Source organism: Vanellus vanellus (genome assembly GCF_965231255.1).
Source record: "Vanellus vanellus genome assembly, chromosome: Z".
In the NCBI taxonomy this organism is placed as follows: domain Eukaryota; kingdom Metazoa; phylum Chordata; class Aves; order Charadriiformes; family Charadriidae; genus Vanellus; species Vanellus vanellus.
Window position 1 is genome coordinate 1,289,737 of NC_138908.1, and position 19,018 is coordinate 1,308,754.

Below are 19,018 nucleotides of genomic sequence, written 5' to 3' on the forward strand. Positions count from 1 at the left end.
ATACACCATATAAAGTAGTTTCTTATGTAAATAGGATTAAACCATATTGGATTCAAGTCTTCAAAGACGACTTCCCCTTTTGCCTACATTGACATTCTTTCTTCTTTTAGTGTTTTGGCAGTGATTTTTGACTCGTGTGAACTGAAAGTTGGTGTATTTGTCAAAGACTTAACAATGCAGAGCAGGTTTCTCATGAGGCCTTTACTTAATATTTGAGGACAAAACCAGACTTTAATGCTATGGGGTTTATAATTAATTAGGTTTATTTTAATATTCAAATTATTCTACAGTTTGCACTTGACAGGATAGGTTAAAAGCAAAGTCTCTGTTGTGAGCACTCTGGGTCTTATGATTTTGGCATAACATGTGCGGGGTATAAACCTTTATACCAAGCAGAACACAGATCAGGCTTCCACCCTCGCACCCCACCTTCTTTATCAAGCATATCATAAAAGCATCTCTTCTCATAGAGAATATTTTCTTTTATTTTCAGGACTTGGTGAGTGCTATCTCATGCTGGCAAGATCAGCCCTTGATAACTATCTTGATAGGAAGGCTGTGGGTTACATAGAGCAGGCTCTTGAATTTTTTACAAGGTTAGTACTAAATATTCAGTTGTTTAAATTCCACTGGGATTGTGGGTTGATAAGCAGAAGAATAACATTTAAGTGTTTAAGGATTTTCAGTTAAACTAAATGTAATGGGCCAGGCGTCTGATCTAGAAGTAAGAGTGTGCTTACTGAAAATGGTTTGGATAGCACATTCTGGACTTAGGCTGCTTAAATGAATGGTTATTATATAGTTTTGATTCTTCTGTTTAAAGATAGTCACTTGATTATAATACAAATGTGAAATGACACACAGTTCTCTCCAGCTGTCCTCCAGTGTATATAGAGCTGGGAGGGGGGGATTTCTACCAAAAGTGGTGGATAAGAGGAAATGGTTCCTTCCCTCCCTCAATGTTTTTGTTTTGCATATTATACAAAATGCTTTAGTGTCCTAAAGTAAACCTTGGGATAGCTGGTGTTATAGGAGAAGGTCCATTAGGTTTCTACAGATGAGTCATGTCTTGTAATATATCATGATAGTGTCCTGAAATGCAGGAGTGGGTGTACTCAGCTGACATGCTGATAGATAATGGCTAATTTTCAGAACTGAATTTTAGTCCCAACGATGTTGGGGTACATTGACATTTTGTATTTTATGGTTTTTGGTTCTTTTTGACCTTTTAGACCTATAATGTGAATAGGAAGAAAACTGAATAAAAAAAAATTAATCAAACAGCTCACTGATTAATTAAATTTGAGTTTGTGTCACTCTTCGAAGTGGTGAGCTTTCTTTTAGAAAAGGATATTGAAGTGTCTGAATGGGTGTTGTGTGCATTTACTCTGTCATTAATTACAGGGCAACAAAGCACCGTCCTGATGTCTCTTGCCTCTGGAAACTGCTCGGAGATACCTGTACTAGCGTGCATGTTATTTCACCAACCAAAGTGAATGTTCAAGTTCCAGGATCCCTTCTGGGTAAAAATGCAGGAAAACAGGTGCTGAAGAAAAGTGAGCTGCTCAGACTGGGAGGAAGGTAATAACTTTTTATTATCAAGAGTTTCTATGCAGCTTGAGATTCAATAAGTCTCAAGTATTCTAGACCATTTCTAGAAAAGGAAAGACATGCTGATCTGTCAACACCTGCATATTTAGCAAAGATTGATGAGGTGGTATATAGTCTCATGCTTTTTCCAAATTACACTGCTCATTTCAGGGTATGTTTCCTGGATTGCCACAGTGGCTGTCAACATTTCATCTAGCATCTGCTCTTCTTGTTTCTGCTTCCAGAGCATGGCTACATCCTGTCTGTCATTCAACAAATTGCACGTCTTTAAATGGAGTTGTTGCAGTAGTTGCTAAATAATTTTCCCAGGACTACCAAAGTCCAAGATAATACTGTCTGTACTTCTTTCTTATAAAAATGTCAATTCTTGCCCTAGGTGTGGGGTCTAGAGTACATTGGAAGAGGGAATTCCTTGTTTCTGGCCCTGGAAACTCACGATGGTAGAAAATATTTCTAGTATTTCTGTAGCCTCTTCTGTGACTCCCTCTGAGCTTTGTGCAGTTGGATGTGTAAGGCAGGAAATGCAGCTGCTCAGTTAATCTCAACTACGTTATGTGAAGCCAAATACTTCCTACAGGAAGTCTCATTAGCTGTAAAAATGACTGACATTTGTTTTAAGTAAAAGCATGCATATTGCAACTGACACAGCTTTGATTTAATGCACATCTGTGGCTTCACAAGTAGTGGGCACTACAGGCTGCCTTTAGACCAGGATAGATTCTGTGAAGATAGCTGTCTGAGTGAAAATTGGTTAGTTGTTTGCTTTCCATTCGTGTCTGGTTTTGTTTGTATTTATGCATGTTTGCTTGGTTTAGGTTTCTAAGCACTGTTTTGAATGTTTTTTCAGCTTTCTGCTCTTCATGTAGAGAGGCTTGGAATAACGCTCCTGTGATTCATGTTTCTGTAGGTGTTACGGCAGAGCTTTAAAACTGATGCCTTTGCCTAGCATATGGTGTGATCTTGGAATAAATTATTATCGACAAGCAGAGGACCTCACAGCACTGGGCATTGACATGAATGAGATCAGTGAACTGCTAGAGAAGTCTTTACAGGTACTGCCTGATTTTCCTGTTACATTCTTTAAAATTTAAACTGGTGTTTGTGCTTGCCTGTATAGTCTCTGTGTCCTCAATAAAACCTACATCTCTGAATAAGTAAGTGAATAAAGTCTTAATCTCTGCGCTTCTAGTGATATAATCCACATTTCATTTTCTTCCAGTGTCTCAAAAAAGCTGTGAGGCTTGACAGCAAAAATCATCTTTATTGGAATGCACTTGGTGTAGTTGCTTCCTGTAGTGGTAAGTGTTCAGTGAAACCCCTAGCTCCATAATATCCTAAATTAGAAGGCAACTTGACTAATGGTGTTTATGAAATTCAGTTAGATCTAGCTCTCCTTTTTTTCTTTCCCCCCCCAGCTATTGGGAATTATGCTCTTGCTCAACATTCGTTCATCAAATCTGTTCAAGCTGAGCAAATCGTAAGTGCTGTAGGCAGCTGCCATCTGTTTCAAGTGGGCACTTAAAACTTTTTTCCCTTGATGCCGTGTTATTTTTGAATATAGTAATGATATGTTGGTTTTAACTTTATTTGTTCTGTCTAGAATGTTGTTGCCTGGACCAACTTGGGGGTTTTGTATCTGTCAACTGGAAACATTGAGGTAACTCTCCTTCCCATCCTCAAATACAGTTTCCCTTTCCATTTTTTCTTTTTAAGGGAGTGTGTGTGGGTGGGAGTGTGGGCAAACAGTGAAAAACGTCCCTCTCGGACTTAAGAAATGTACTTCCTTTGAATGAAATAAAATTGGCACCTGTATCTTACTTGAGGCATACAAATTAATTAGGTATTTGTCTTGGAGGAGATAGGTGAACTTCTGAATTAGTGAGGTTGCTTTCCAAGCAACTGGATGGAATAAAAAGTATTTGGAAGGACTTAGAAGTAGTTAATCAAACCAATACACACCAGGTTTCACCAAGAACTCTTTTAATTGTAAGTCACAAACTGAACTTTCTGTTTGAGTTTCCCATAAGTAGCTACTTTCTGCTCATCAGTATGTCATATAATGTACTGTAATTCTGTGTAACCTTCACAGTTTCTTTGGAGAAAAATTAGAGTACATTTTAAGTGAAGTCCAGAGTTCTCATGCAGCTAAAACTACGTCCTATCCTATTTGCTGGTGAGAATTATGGAAGTTTTATTTAATTGGAAATATAATGGTCAGGCTTACTTTTATTAAAAATAATTCGATACTGCAGACTGCTTACTGCTAAGACTACTAATGCTAAGACTTTGTTCACCTTATACTACATTGAGGGAGGAACTGTAAACATAAGCAATCATAGGGAAAAGATAATTTGTGGGTGGTAATCAGTTTTACCATTTTGAAAGTGTGTTTGTTTAACTGTTTGCCTGAAGGAAAAGAAATTTCCAAAATTAGGTTCTCCAACAGTCAGACTTTAAAGTAATAATTATTCTAAGAGGTAATCATAGAATGGTTTGGGTTGGAAGGGACTTTAAAGACCTTCTAGTTCCAACCACTCTGCCCTGAGCAGGGACCCCTCCCCCCAACCCAGGTTGCTCCCAGCCCCGTCCAACCCGGCCTTGAACACCTCCAGGGATGAGGTAGCCGCAGCTTCTCGGGGCAGCCTGTGCCAGGGGCTCACCACCCTCACAGCCAAGAATTTCTTCCTAATATTTCATCTAAATCGCCCCTCTTCCAGTTTAAAACTGTTCCCCTTTGTCCCATCGCTCCCCTTCCTGGTCAGGAGTCCCTCCCCAGCTCTCCTGTAGGCCCCTTTAGGTACTGGAAGGACTAATCTACCTGTTGAACTGTTTTAAGAAGGAAATATATTTGGAAGAGAGGGGAACTGTATTCTTTTAAAGATTTTTTTTTTTTTGGTTATTTTTTTTTTAAATAAGATTAAACTGGTTTATGTCTCTGGGCAATGCACTTTGGCACAGTAGATGTTTTCAGCAGTGACCTAATTTTGTCCATGAAATCTCTTCCAATACCACTGCATGTTAATACCAGTGTATAGCCAAAAGTGGTCTGTTACTGTGTCAGATAGTATAATAGCACTGTTATCTTTGTTTTTATAGCAAGCTCATGAAGCCTTCAAGGTAGCCCAGTCTCTGGAGCCTTCTTACTTACTGTGTTGGATTGGGCAGGTAAGATGACGAAACATTACAATACTATGCACCAAAACCAGTTGTTAGTCAAAGAGAGGAGTTGGACTCTATCCTAATAATTGGTGCTTAAGGATGTTCCTGAAAACCAGATGTTTTAAGTAAAGGGAGCTTCTGCTTCCCCTGAAGGTGGATGGAACCCTTTGTTTCCATAGTGGTAATACAGTGGAAGCTATGTTCTTCAGATATCTTCATATAATGTTTTTCTGACTGATGTGGGGAGTTTTATAAGAAACTAGCTATTAAAAAAGCAATCACTTTGTGCTCTGAAGCTTTTTATTGAGCACTGTCAGGAAAGCACTGTCTGCGTAAGTTGCTGGTTATTTCAGCTTCAGCTATACCTCTAGCTCATGACATGGCACTGCTTAACTCTATTCTCAGCAACCACCTTCTAACACCACTGTTAGAAAGGGTAAGTTCCCAATGTACCTGGGACAAAAGCAGTTCTTACTTCTTGGGAGGTCCCTTCTTCCCCCTACCAATGAGGGATCCACATGCTTCCCCTGGTGTCTAGGTCGTCTGTGAGTAGTATCACAGTATCACAGTATGCTAGGGATTGGAAGGGACCTCAAAAGATCATCTAGTCCAATCCCCCTGTCGGAGCAGGAACACCTAGATGAGGTTGCACAGGAAGGCGTCCAGGCGAGTTTTGAATGTCTCCAGAGAAGGAGACTCCACAACCTCCCTGGGCAGCCTGTTCCAGTGCTCTGTCACCCTCACTGAGAAGAAGTTTCTTCTCAGATTTAAGTGGAACCTCTTGTGTTCCAGCTTGAATCCATTACCCCTTGTCCTATCATTGGTTGCTACTGAGAAGAGCCTGGCTCCATCCTCATGACATTCCCCCTTTATATATTTATAAACACTAATAAGATCACCCCTCAGTCTCCTCTTCTCCAAACTAAAGAGACCCAGCTCCCTCAGTCTTTCCTCATAAGGGAGATGCTCCACTCCCTTAATCATATTAGTTGCCCTACGCTGGACTCTCTCCAGCAGCTCTCTGTCCCTCTTGAACTGAGGGGCCCAGAACTGGACACAATATTCCAGATGCGGTCTCACCAGGGCAGAGTAGAGGGGAAGGAGGACCTCTCTCGATCTGCTAACCACCCCCCTTCTAATACAGCCCAGGATGCCATTGGCCTTCTTGGCCACAAGGGCACAGTGCTGGCTCATGGTCATCCTGCTGTCCACCAGGACCCCCAGGTCCCTTTCCTCTACACTGCTCTCTAACAGGTAGCTCCCCATCCTATACTGGAACCTGGGGTTGTTTCTGCCCAGATGTAGGACCCTACACTTTCCCTTGTTGTATTTCATTAAGTTATTCCCTGCCCAAATCTCCAGCCTGTCCAAGTCTCTCTGGATGGCAGCACAGCCCTCTGGCGTGTCAGCCACTCCTCCTAGCTTAGTGTCATCAGCAAACTTGCTGATAGTACACTCAATTCCCTCATCTAAATCATTGATGAATATATGGAATAATATGGGCCCCAGTACCGACCCTTGAGGCACTCCACTGGTTACCGGCCTCCAACTGGACTCTGCCCCATTGACTACAACTCTCTGGCTTCTCTCCTTCAGCCAGTTCGCAGTCCACCTAATTATCCGATCATCCAGTCCGCACTTCCTCAGTTTAGCCATGAGGATGCTGTGGGAGACCGTGTCAAATGCTTTACTGAAGTAGTGGAAGCACTTGTTACTCATACTTTATGATCACTATACTTCACTGTACTTCATAACCCCATGCTGCTGACGTGCTCGTGATATCTAATTGAAGATGGATTCTAGGGAAGAACTAGCACCATCACATGTCGAAATTCAGCTCGTACAGATGATGTTATAAGTTGTGCCCGAGCACTCACACCCCATCTGGGGAGTCACACATGCACCACCTGAGTCTGTGACTGCCAGATCGGGGTCCGTGCGACCCCCATGAGCCGACAAAGGGTGCCCCTTCCCACTCACACACACACGCACACACTCTCAGGCGCGCTCCCTCCTCCTTCAGGCTCGACCCTGGGTTTCCTGCAGCAGAGTCTCAGGCATCAGATTTTATAAAAATAAGTAATTTAATTGACAGGTGCAGCAGTGAGGTCAGCCCGAGCTGGGTGCTTCCAGGGCAGGACATTGAACAAAGAAATCCCCGGGCAATTAGACCCTTGCGATCTGTACGCTCGCCCCTCACGCGCTGTTGATGCGTCTTTTAGTCCAATGGTGATTTTTGGTCTGGGGTCTTACAGCACTTTCTTGGATTCTTTTTCTGTGCCCAGGCAAGGCGGCTGTTGGCTGCTCTTGTTGCAACTGCTTGTTGATTCACAGTTTCTGCCAAGGGTTTTCACCTCCTGATCTTCTGGTTTACACTTCTGGTGCACCTGAGCTAGTTGGGAGAACGTGGGGAACTGCAAAGTCCCAGACTTAGGGAAAACCACCACCAGAACATCACTGTGTTACCAGCGTTTTTATTCTACTGAAAAACTAAACACAGCACTGCTAGGAAAATTACCTAGAAAAATAACTCCGTTGTGGCTGAAAGGCTTCAGCAAAGCTATCTATTCATGCTCAGTAAAGCTAAGCAAACAGAATAATCACACCATATTATAACCCTAAGTGACTTACTCTCATTAACTTATTTATTTAAGCTAAACAACTAGTGACATCTTAGGCATGTTGAGAGATAGATGCCTGATGTGTGCTGAGTTTTTTGACAGTGTCATAATTTTTAAAGTACCTGACCACAGCAACTCTTGCTCCTCTGTAGGCTCTTATTGCAGAGAACATAGGCAGCTATGATACTATGGATCTCTTCAGGCACACAACTGAACTCAGTATGCATGTAAGTATAGCAGTTGTATTGTCTTGAAGTTTCTACATACCTGATCTCTCTACTTGGGTGATGTAATTTTGTGAAAAACAGGCATGTCTTGTATGATGAAATGGTTATGGTCATGTTCCAGCTGAGATTGTCTGACTTCCTTATTGCTGTTCCTGGCCTGCACTGACACTGAATAAGCAGGCAGTTATTTTATTAAATGCTTTAGTCCCAGTGGTCCAAGAAATCAACTCCACAAGTCGTGAAAAACTTTCTTTATGTTCCACAGGATTGGACAGAGATCAAAGGTATAAATTACAACAATTCCAGGAGAGAGCAAGGATATTGCCAGTACCCCGAGTTCAGAGAAAGTGGGGGCGTTTACATTCTCTTATAGCTTTTTTCATCTGTCATCCCTCCAGTGGTGCAGCAAGTGATAAGTTAATGTCAGAATTCTCTTTGCCCAAAGGACAAGTTAAAACTGTGTGGAGTAATTCAGTTTGGTGTTTCTTCTCCTGCTTAACGCTGATGCAGATTTTCAGCTTAGACTCTGCCTTAAATCATAGAATTGTTATTATAGTATTTAATATTAATTTCACTGTTGCTTGAGCAGGTTTAATGACTCCTATTTTGGGGCTTTTTGTTTGTTTCTTGAGACTGAGGGAGCAAAAGGCTATGCCCACTGGGTATGTTCAACGCTGCAGGATAAAAGCAACAGAAACACTGAACTATATCTGTACAACATTGTTCAAATGAATGCTATTCCAGCAGCCCAGGTGGTCTTGAGCAAATATACAGGTAGGTAATTTAAATACCTCACTAACCTGTCAAGCCTAAGAGATGCATTCAGAATGACCGGATACACCTGTACTAGTTCTAGCAAAGAGTGATCTGGTGGGGCTGGGGAGAGGCTTTTGAACTGTAAAGGAAGTAACCAAAGCAGGGTAAGTGAGCCAGTGATTTTTTATTATCACACACAGATTAAATAAATGTGAGTTGTCTCTTTCACCTCATTCCAACAGATTTTTTTTTTTCAAAGACCAATCAAGATAAGGACCAGTGCCTTGTCACTCTTGTAATCAGGTGTTTGCTATCAGACTTCCTTTTTGTTGTCTGTATGCACAGCTGGAGGTATATGCCGGCTCCTCCACACCCCTGTGCTGTGATGTTTGTCAGAAGCCTGCTCCTGGATGCTGTATAACTCCATAATCTCAAGTGTATCATTGTGTTAACCTTCAGCAGGAGACAGACCACGTTCTTGGACACAGTCCCAAGCCAATGTGGCTTCCCTGTTGAGCTAGGCTTGTGTGTGTCTAGCCCAGAAGGTAGACAAAGCAAGTGCAGATTTTCATAAAATCATACAATAGTTTGGGTTGGCAGGGACCTTAAAAAGCCATCTAGTCCACCCACCCTGGAATGAGCAGGGACATCTCCCACTATACCAGGTTGCTCAAAGCCCCGTCCAACCTGGCATTGATTGTTTCCAGGGATGGGGCATCTACCACCTCTCAGGGCAACCTGGGTCAGTGTTTCACTGCCCTCATTGTAAAAAAAAAAAAAAGTCTTCCTTATACTTAGTGTAAATCTTACCTCTTTTAGTTTAAAACTGTTACCTGTCATCCTATCACAACAGGCCCTGTGAAAAAGTATGTCCCCATCTTTCTTATAAACCCTCTTTAAGTACTGAAAGGCCACAATAAGGTTTCCCTGGAGCCTTGCCTTCTCCACACTGAACACCCCCAACTCTCCCAGCCTGTCCTCCCAGCAGAGGGGCTCCAGCCATTTGGAGCATCTCTGTAGCCTCCTCTGGCCCCGCTTCAGCAGCTCCGTGTCCTTGCTGGAGGCAGCACTGCAGGGGGATCTCCCCAGAGTGGAGCAGAAGGGCAGAATCCACCGCCCCCCTTGCCCTGCTGGCCATGCTGCTGGGGATGCAGCTCAAGATGCCAGGGGCTTTCTGGGCTGTGAGTGCACATTGCCAGCTCATGGACAGCTTTTCACCTACCAGTACACACAAGTCCTTCTCAGTAGGGCTGCTCTCTATCCTTTCATCCCTACCCTGTTTGGATACTGGGGGTTGCCTCAACCCAGGTGCAGGACCCTGCACTTGTTGAACCTCATGATGTTCACATGGGCTCGCTTCTTGAGCCAGTCCAGGTCCTTCTGGATGGCGTACTGTACCTCAGGCCTGTCAACCACTCCGCACAACTTGGTGTCATCCACAAGCTTGCTGAGGGTGTTCTCAGTCCCACTGTCCATGTCACTGATGAAGATATTGAACAGTTCTGGTGCCAGTATGGACCCCTGAGGGACACCGTTGTCACTGATCTCCATCTGGACATTGAGCCGTTGACCACTCCCCTCTGGATGCAGCCATCCAACCAATTCCTTATCCAACCAAACATCCATCCATCCAATCTGTATCTGTCCAATTTAGAGAGAAGGATGTTTTTGGGGACCGTGTCAAAGACCTTACAGAAGTCCAGATAGATGACATCTGTAGATCTTCCCTTGTTCACTGGTGTAGTTGCTCCATCATAGAAGGCCACTAGGTTAGTCAGGCAGGACTTGCCCTTGGTGAAGCCATGCTGGCTGTCTTGAATCATATCCCTGTCTTCCATGTCCCTTAGCATAGTTTCTAGCACGATCTGTTCTGTGGCCTTCCCAGGCAGAGGTGAGGCTGACAGGTCAGTAGTTCCCAGGATGCTGCTTTCTACCCTTTTTTAAAATATCTGTAATGTTTCCCATTTTCCAGGCACCCGGCATGTCACCTGACTGCCATGACTTTTCAAATATTATGGAGAGGAGCTTGGCAACTACATCAGCCAGTTCCCTGAGGACTCTGGGGTGCATCTCCTCAGGTCCCATAGATTTCTGTATGTTCAGGTTCCTCAGGTGGTTGCTTCCTCAGCCTTGCAGTCCATCCACTCGAGAGGTGTGGGGAGAGAGGTTGCCAGTGAAGACCAAGCCAAAAAAAAGTTGTTGAGCTCCTCAGCCTTCTCCTTGTTTGTTACCAGTTTGCCAGTCTTGCTCATCAATGGGGATGCACTTTCTTTGACCTTCCTTTTCTGGCTGACATACCTGTAGAAGTTCTTCTTAGTGCTCTGCGTCCCTCACCCAGCACAGCTTCAGCCATGCCTTGGCTGTCCTGACTCCATCCCTACACAACCAGGCAGTGCCCCTGTGCTCTTCCCAGGATACCTGTCCCTGCTCCCACTGCCTGTGCTTTTCCTTCTTGCCCTTTAGTTTGACCAGCAGGTCTCAACTCAGCCATGATGGTCTCTTGCCTTCCTTGCCTGATTTCTTACTCCTGGGGATTGAGAGCTCTTGCACTCTAAGGAAAGCATCCTTAAATATTGGCCACCTCTGTTCTGCTCCCTTGTCCCTCAGGGAAGTTTCCCAGAGGGTCCTCCTGACTAGCTCCTTGAAGAGCTCTGTTGCTGACTTGTGAGACCTGCAAAATAAGGTGCAAGCACTTAAAAATTAGTTAAATGTGAGACTGCGTTTCTTTGTCTGCGAAATCACTGTTCTTAAACAGACTGCAGGAGGGGCCTACGTGATCCTTGTCTGAGAAAAAAGGTCAGAAGTCTGAGGTGAGACGACAGCTCACTAATCTGTGCTTTAGCTACTGACAAGCTTTTCAAACTTGTAGGATTAAAAATAAGCCATAAGATTTTACTAGTATTTTAGTAGAGTCAATACAAGCTGAGTATTTTCTATTTCATTACAAAAAAACCCCAAACTACTGTGGGCCAAAAAAATTAAAATATATTGAGTGCATTAATGCTGTATCATAGGATTTAAAACGTTTTTGAGCTAACCTGGTGTCATGTTGTGGGTCTTCGTATCTCTTCTTTATTTGCCTGCAGCCTGTCAAAATGATTCCAGTAAGCAACTGACAGAAGCACTTGGCAAAATGTTTTGTATCTGCGCATAGACTGTAGCATTAAGGAAGCAATGTTTTGTAATGCTTTTTCACAGCCCTTTCTGATCATGTTCTCCTACGTTGTCAATTCTGATTTTCTAGAAAGAAATCCAGACGATGCATCTGCTTTCACAATGCTTGGTTATTTGAATGAGTATCTGCATCTAAAAAAGCAGGCGACAGATGCCTATGAGAGGTAAACTATACACTCTGAAAAGTCTACTGATAGAACCTCCTTGACCTTTTTTTTTTTACCATGCACCAGCTGAAAAACTTAAGGGTTTTTCTTTTGCTTTAATAAACTTTACTTTCTCAATCCAACAGTGCATTTCAACTGAGTGTACTGTGAGGGGAGGTGTGGGGATGTTCTTGTATCAAATTTGGAAATGCAGAACACAGAACCAGAGAAGTAAAGGCATTCTCCAAGGCTTGCGGTTCTCACTGGCACATTTAGCTAATTCACTGTATGCAGTTTACCAAACCAAGTTGTAAGCTTTGTTTTAGTTTTGGTCTCTGTCCCATTCTAATTAATGGAGGTGGTTGGGCTTTGTTTTGTTGTTTTTTTTTTTTTTTCTTCTCTCTTTTCAAATAGGGGGATGTGGTAAAGGAAACCGGGTTTGGTGAACACATTTGCTGTGCATTAAAACAGTAAAATAGGCTCTGCTTGTGCTTAATTAGCATAGAAAAGCTTCTGCATAAAACACACGTCCATTCTGCTCTGAGAACTATTGTCAAAATATGCGTGGTATAGCCAGATGGTAATTATTCTTAATTGTGGTTATTTTCAGGGCAGCTTCATTGCTGAAAAACTCCGAGGATACTGAGAAATACAATATAGCAATGCAAAATTACGGCAGGTCACTGTGGTAAGTGTTGTTGACTTACTTTCCCAACCCCTAGCTTCAGTTTTGGATGTAGCGAATGCAGTGGTGCACAACATGGATGAGGCTGAAAGGTGAAATATGGTTGCTAAAAATAATCTATTAAACATCATTCTTAATTGTAGAAAGGTTTGACTGAACTTTATATGTGCTCCAAAAATGAGTAGTCTATTAAAAAAAAAAAAAATCAGATTGCAAGGAATTGCTATATGTCTTCACAGTTTATAACATATCAGTGATTCCCTTATCATCAGCTTGATACTTAAGTCCCTTAACATAGTCTGCACAATGTAGCTGTTTTATAGTCTCCAGAATAAATTGTTGTTTTTACAATCTCCACACTTCATACATGTAGTATACTTAGTCTGAATAAAATAGCTGCTTCAAGGTTTATTCAAAATCCCTTTTACCTGTCCTTTGAATTTGTGTTGACTTGTATAACCTGAAGCACGTGGAGTTGGGGTGTTGTGTACATGTATGTGGTCTTTCAGCTGATGATTGCTGCAATCCTACTCACAAATTTAAGTTCCCTTCACAGTTCCCTTGAGGTTCTCAGGGAACGCAGGACACAAGTCTTAACAAATGAAGACTTTCAAACTTCTCTTTGTTTTGAGATAGCTCAAGCTCCATTAATCAGGTATTTGTCAGCCCTCTAGGGAAACTATATATTCTTAAGTTTCCATACATGACACTGTAACTTCTAGGCTGTGATAATATGATAATGCATTATTTAACTTCAGGGAAGATTTTAGAAGCAACTCTTCAGTTTCCTGTAGTCTCACATCCAAGCAGTATGCATGGTGATTCCTGTGTGCAACTCACAGAAGAACAAAGCTCCAGTAACTAATAACTAGTTCTAATAAACACAACCCCGTGTAATTTCTTCCGTAGTGGTCTTACAACAAGAATGCTCTATCTCTGTCTGTATGTCCACTCGCCTGTCTGCAAGCATAATTTGATTTGCTTTTTTCATATTTCTCCTCTATTTTCTCCCACTCCATTGTGTTGACCACTAGGTGACATCCGTACATACAGCAGTCATGCAGATGGGGAGGATTTTTTCATATCAATTGTTCATCACGCAACAGATAGTTGGAGAGAGTAACTGCTATAACAGAAGGAGTGGGGGGATTATTGCACATTCTTGTCCTAATTCTTCCAAGTGTCTGCTTACAAGTGTTGTGGAAAAGAGGATACTGGTCTGCAAGGCCAGCTTGTCTGGATCCTAGCAGTTGTTACTACATCCTTCATACCAATGACTGTTTTTGTTTTTACAGTGCCCTGGGTCAGTGTGATAAGGCCATTGAGGTTTACACATCAACACCCCTAACTGATTTTGATGGCATTGTCGGGATAGCATTAGCCTACTTCAAGAAAGGACTCTTACAAGAAAGTATCAAGGGTAAGCATCTGCCTAATTCAAAGCATTATGGGACACTTCTCTTGAGATTAATCTTAACAAAATTTGTTTTGTCTGACCAACCTAGCTGTAGTTCAGTTTATTTCACTCTTTCAGTCCCAATGCATAAGTACAAATTCCACGACTATTTTAGTCATTAGGCTGTTCAACAGTGTGCTAGAACTATTCAAATGTGCAAAGGGAAGCTACATTTCTTCACGTGTTTAAGTCTTGTCCATTAAGCTGTTGTGCTTTTAGCTTCCCTTGTTCTCAAATGAAATGTCTTTCCTGGAAAAATCAGTTCTGGGTAGGAGATTAATGTGTTGTTCAAAGCTTTGGTGATAAATATAAGTGCTGTATTGTCATGTTCTGCACTGTGAAGATGTAAGACTTCACAAAAAGGGATGCTGAATTGTCAGTGTAGAAATGTAAGCACTCACAAAGGAGCAGGCAGCTGAGCATTTTAAATAACTCTTAGTTTTTGATTGGAGTGGAGTGTGCCCATCTGAAGTACTATTTCGTAAATAAACTACCACAGGGGGTATTTATACTGTCTTCTTTCAGGCTTTTTCTAGGTTTCCCAATACTGCTTTTCAGTTCTGTTTCCACTGGCTTCATATTAAACAACTCCCAGGCTCTAAATAGCCCTGTAAATCTGGTGTTTCCTAACATACGGTTACTTCCAAAGTCTAGTCAACTTTTTTTTGTCTTTTGCCTATGATTTGAGGTGTGAAAATATAGTGAACCTGAAACCAAAGTGTCTGTGTGTGTGTATTCTAATGTCATGCCTTTCTAGAGGCTTTATAAATGTCATAGGTTTTTTTCCTACTTCAATTCTGAGTCTTGAATTTTCACCAGCCTATGAAAAAGCCTTGTCTGTTGCTGAGTCTGAACAAGATAAAGCACATATCCTGACTGCCTTGGCAATAATAGAATATAAACAGAATAAAGTGGATGCTGCAAAGACACTGCTGTTTAAATGGTGAGTGGAGGGAATAATAATTGGTATATGAAGATTTATTGTGTTCCTGAATCCTGAAATTTACTTTTTGGGGGATTTCAGGTGGATATTTTCTTTTTGTGTTGCAGAGTAAAAGCGGGAGTGGATGCAGTGTTCTTCTAAGCTTATTTATATGATATATCTGTTTTGGTTTATGTTCTATGTCTTCTTCCATATTCTTAAAGCAGTATGGAGTGGAAGCGTTAGCGGGCTGGGCAGTTTGGATGTCTAATATCCCTGAATGGTAGTTGTAATAGGTTCACTTTTTTTTAAGATAATATTGATCTGTAGTTGTCCTAAGTACTAGGCAATATTTTTGCTCTTTAGCGGTAAAAATTCTAGATGACTAATGAAAACAATTTCAGTTTAAATAGTCAGAAATCTCCAGAACAATTGTCTCTCAAGCCTCCCAGACCAGGGCAGTCTTGCAGCTTCCCCATGAAAAGAAACAGATCAGTATCAGTTTAAGTAATGAATGTCTTTTTTTTCAGAGCGGTGGGGGCTAAAAGCCCACGCATCATTGTTAGTCTCCTGGTAGCTATGGATTAAGAGCTAATAACTCAGCCTCTCAGGATCAGCTCTCTATCAGTAGAGGACTCCAGTAGCGGCTGTACAGTCTCCACCTTGCCAGCAGACTCCTGAAGTTACTGAATTAGTGATGGTCCATGACTTAGTACGCTCTAAATCCTGAGTAATTGATGATTAAACCAGCTGGGAACCTGCTATTTCTTACATGCTACTAGTCACCGCAGACTTCTATGTTTGTCATAAACATGAACAATGAGAGTTTTCTAGATGATGTTAATTTTTTGTGTTTAAATAAAAAAAAGTAGTAAATGGTTTAGGAAAGTAACACTACAGTGAATATGTCTAGATCTGAACTGGAAGCACAGTTTGCAAAGGTATACAGCGGATTTTAGTAATAAGAACGAAAATGGTGCATTCTAGTCTAATAGACAGATGTCTTCATTGACTGGAATTCATGCTAGATGACTTAAAGGGCCGGAGAAGGACCTTGAAAAAGAAACCGAGTTTCTTCTTTTCTCACTCTCTCTGAGTCCGTCTCTATAGCTAATATGATAGAATCCCACTTTTTACTTGCTGAAAGACAGTGCCTCTGTACTGGATAACATAGCGCTGGCTGTTCAAGTTTACATTTAACAGATGCTAGGGACAGAAACCAAAACATAGAATCAGCCATTTACCTTCTTGTCTTCTTTTGAAGGCAGAAATAATCATTAGAAGCTTATTAGGAGCCTTTAGTCACCTGATAAGTGAAAGTAAGCAACACTTCATTCTGTAGTTATGCTTAGGACATTACAGTGAATTAACTCCAAATTACTGCTGCCATGGACCGTTTTTTTATTTGACTGTTCAGTTTGTATTGCATTTCATTGTATTGCCTTTATTGAAAGGACATCTCTAACTAGTACATCAGTTAAGGCCTTTGATTGTGGTTGTTTGTACTGAGATCACGGTTTGTTTTCACCAGAGTTGGAGATCAGGGGATTAAGTTAAATTAAGAGTTTTCCACCTATAGTAGAAAAATATACTGGAAAACAAAATGATTAAGCGTATCTAGTAGGTATCCAGTAAAGCTTGGTATACTATTGGTGTGCGGTTAAACTGCCTCTTACAACAAAACAAATGGAACAGTGCAACTGATAATGGTACTAAAACTAGATGGTGCAAAGCCTGCTCGAACTACCTTATGCTGGAACAAATCTTGATGTAAACCAATTTCTCACAACGACTCTGTTCTCACAAAGAGCAGTTCTATGCAGCAGGCTCATTTCTGGCTTTCTCCTTCCTGGATTTCTGTTGCAAAGCTGTAAATAGGCACTTTACAACTCAGATTTGATACTAGTTAGAATTACAAGTGTCTTCAAGAAAATAAAATAGTTGTCAGTGTTAGATGTTGTCTCTTACCGTTCATTTTATGGATGCTGCTGAAGGACAATTAATGTGTCAGTCTTGCCAAGTAGTTATACATTATAATCTTGAGTGCTGAAATGGCACATAACCGCTGCTGTTTTCCATATCCTAAGACCTCAAGAATACTGATCTAGTTTGATCCACGATCTGACATTGAGAGGCTGTTAATTCTGTATACCATACCTGATACATAGGAGCAATAGGACTCAGAAGTAACAAGTGCTGTTAATGGTAATAGTAAGTTTAATTTATGCTCCAAAATAGTGTATCATTCCCTCCCTCTGATTCAACAGCTCATTAAAGGAACCTAGTGCGGAAAGTCTGAAGGCTTTGTGCACACTAGGACTGGTGAAGCAGGATGCTACACTTGCAACAGCAGCCCTAAAAGAATTACTGAAGCATGAAAAAGGGGACGATAGCATTTATGAGAGGTGCCTTATTGCATCCGCTGTTTATGCATTGCAAGGTAGAGATGTGGGGGTCCAGAGAGAAGTCTCCAAAGCAATACACAGGTATGTATTTTATATTTCTTTAGCTTGTTTGTAAATGTATTGCTTTGATTACATTGAATAGCAAGCAAACATCTGTTCACTTGGAACGTTCTTAAAAAAAATAATTGTTTTTCAAATGTGAAGTGTTCACTTAAGGTTGTAGCATCAGCTGACAGAAGCTTGCTTTCTGATTTGTGGGATCAAATGGCAGAAGTTTCACAGCGCATTTGAGGTTTTCTGGTTTTGTTTTGGTGGCTTCTTTGGTAGATAAATCAGTTCACTGTTCTGTGAAAGCATTTTTCATCATATGTAGCAGAACCTTCAACCTAGAAAAGTCTCTAGGGCTCTTATTTAATATTTAACAGCTTCTGAAGCTGTTCATTCCATTTGCTAAATGTCTGTGTTTAAATATGTTTTGATTAGCCTTAGCATTCTAGAAAGGGGGAACTTTAATCAATGTCTTTAAGCAAAACACACCTCATAGTGTCTCCAAGTGTTTTCAGAAACTCTTCTTCACGCAAATCATCTTTCTCCATCTGCAATTAAAATTTGTTCTTCACACTATAAGGACAAGACCTGTGGTCCTAAAATTTGTTTTTTTCCCGTGAGTATTGATATGCATATTGTACACTTTATTTCATTAGCCAGCAGTATAACTTCAACATCATAGAATCACAGAATGGTCAGGGTTGGAAGGGACCTCTGGAGCTCCCCCAGTGCCACCCCCTGCCAGAGCAAGGGCACCTCCATCAGTGGCACAGGACATGTCCAGGCGGGTTTGGAATGGCTCTAGAGTGGGAGACTCCCCCCCCCCTCTCTGGGCAGCTGTGCCGGTGCTCTGCCGCCCGCACAGGAGAGAAGTCCCTCCTCAGGTTGAGATGGAACGTTCTCTGGTCACGTTTGTGCCCATTCCCTCTTGTCCTGTCACTGGGCACCACTGGAAAAAGACTGTTCCCATCCCCCCGCACCCTCCCTTTAAGTACTTGTAAGCATTAATAAGATTCCACCCTCAGTCTTCTTTTCTCCAGACTAAAAAGCCCCAAGTCCCTCAGCCTTTCCTCATAAGAGAGATGTTCCAATCCCCTCATCATCTTTGTGGACCTTTGCTGGACCCTCTCCAGCAGGTCCCTGTCTTTCTTGACCCAGAACTGGACACAGCACTCAGCTGTGGCCTCCCCAGGGCAGAGCAGAGGGGGAGGATGACCTCCCTCCACCTGCTGGCCACACTCTGCTTGATGTCCCCCAGGATGCCATTGGCCTTCTTGGCCACCAGGGCACATTGCTGCCTCCTGGCCGTCCTGTTGGCCCCCAGGACTCCCAGGTCCCTTTGCACAGAGCTGCTCTCCAGGAGGTCAGCCCCCAACCTGTACTGGTGCAGGGGGTATTCCTCCCCAGGTGCAGGACCCTACACTTGCCCTTGTTGAATTTCATAAGGTTCCTCTCCGCCCAACTCTCCAGCCTGTCCAGGTCACGGTGTATGGTGGCACAGCCTTGCGGCGTGTCAGCCACTCCTCCCAGTTTTGTGTCATCAGCAAACTGGCTGATGGTACACTCTATCCCTTCACCCATGTCATTAATGAATATATTGAACAGCACCGGATCCAGTACTGACCCCTGAGGGACACCACTCCTTACTGACCTCCAACTATACTCTGCACCACTAACCACAACCCTCTGAGCTCTATCTGTCAGCCAGTTCTCAATCCACCCCACTGTCCATTCATCTAACCCACACGTCCTAAGCTTGCCTATAAGGATGATGTGGGAGACAGTGTGGAAAGCCTTGCCGAAGTCAA

General features: G+C 42.2%; 1 protein-coding gene across 1 annotated transcript in view; it reads left to right on the forward strand.

The window, feature by feature from the left end:
- The window catches only part of LOC309683474 (superkiller complex protein 3-like), a 73,672-nt gene that overhangs the window by 38,012 nt on the left and 16,642 nt on the right, over positions 1 to 19,018 (forward strand). Inside the window, exons 19-32 of the mRNA XM_082497761.1 lie at positions 494 to 596; positions 1,405 to 1,581; positions 2,519 to 2,663; positions 2,831 to 2,909; positions 3,027 to 3,088; positions 3,212 to 3,268; positions 4,708 to 4,776; positions 7,544 to 7,618; positions 8,251 to 8,392; positions 11,619 to 11,712; positions 12,305 to 12,382; positions 13,675 to 13,799; positions 14,655 to 14,778; positions 17,025 to 17,243. Of these exons, the coding sequence (XP_082353887.1) occupies positions 494 to 596; positions 1,405 to 1,581; positions 2,519 to 2,663; positions 2,831 to 2,909; positions 3,027 to 3,088; positions 3,212 to 3,268; positions 4,708 to 4,776; positions 7,544 to 7,618; positions 8,251 to 8,392; positions 11,619 to 11,712; positions 12,305 to 12,382; positions 13,675 to 13,799; positions 14,655 to 14,778; positions 17,025 to 17,243 (1,549 nt within the window). The remainder of the gene's footprint in view (positions 1 to 493; positions 597 to 1,404; positions 1,582 to 2,518; positions 2,664 to 2,830; positions 2,910 to 3,026; positions 3,089 to 3,211; positions 3,269 to 4,707; positions 4,777 to 7,543; positions 7,619 to 8,250; positions 8,393 to 11,618; positions 11,713 to 12,304; positions 12,383 to 13,674; positions 13,800 to 14,654; positions 14,779 to 17,024; positions 17,244 to 19,018) is intronic.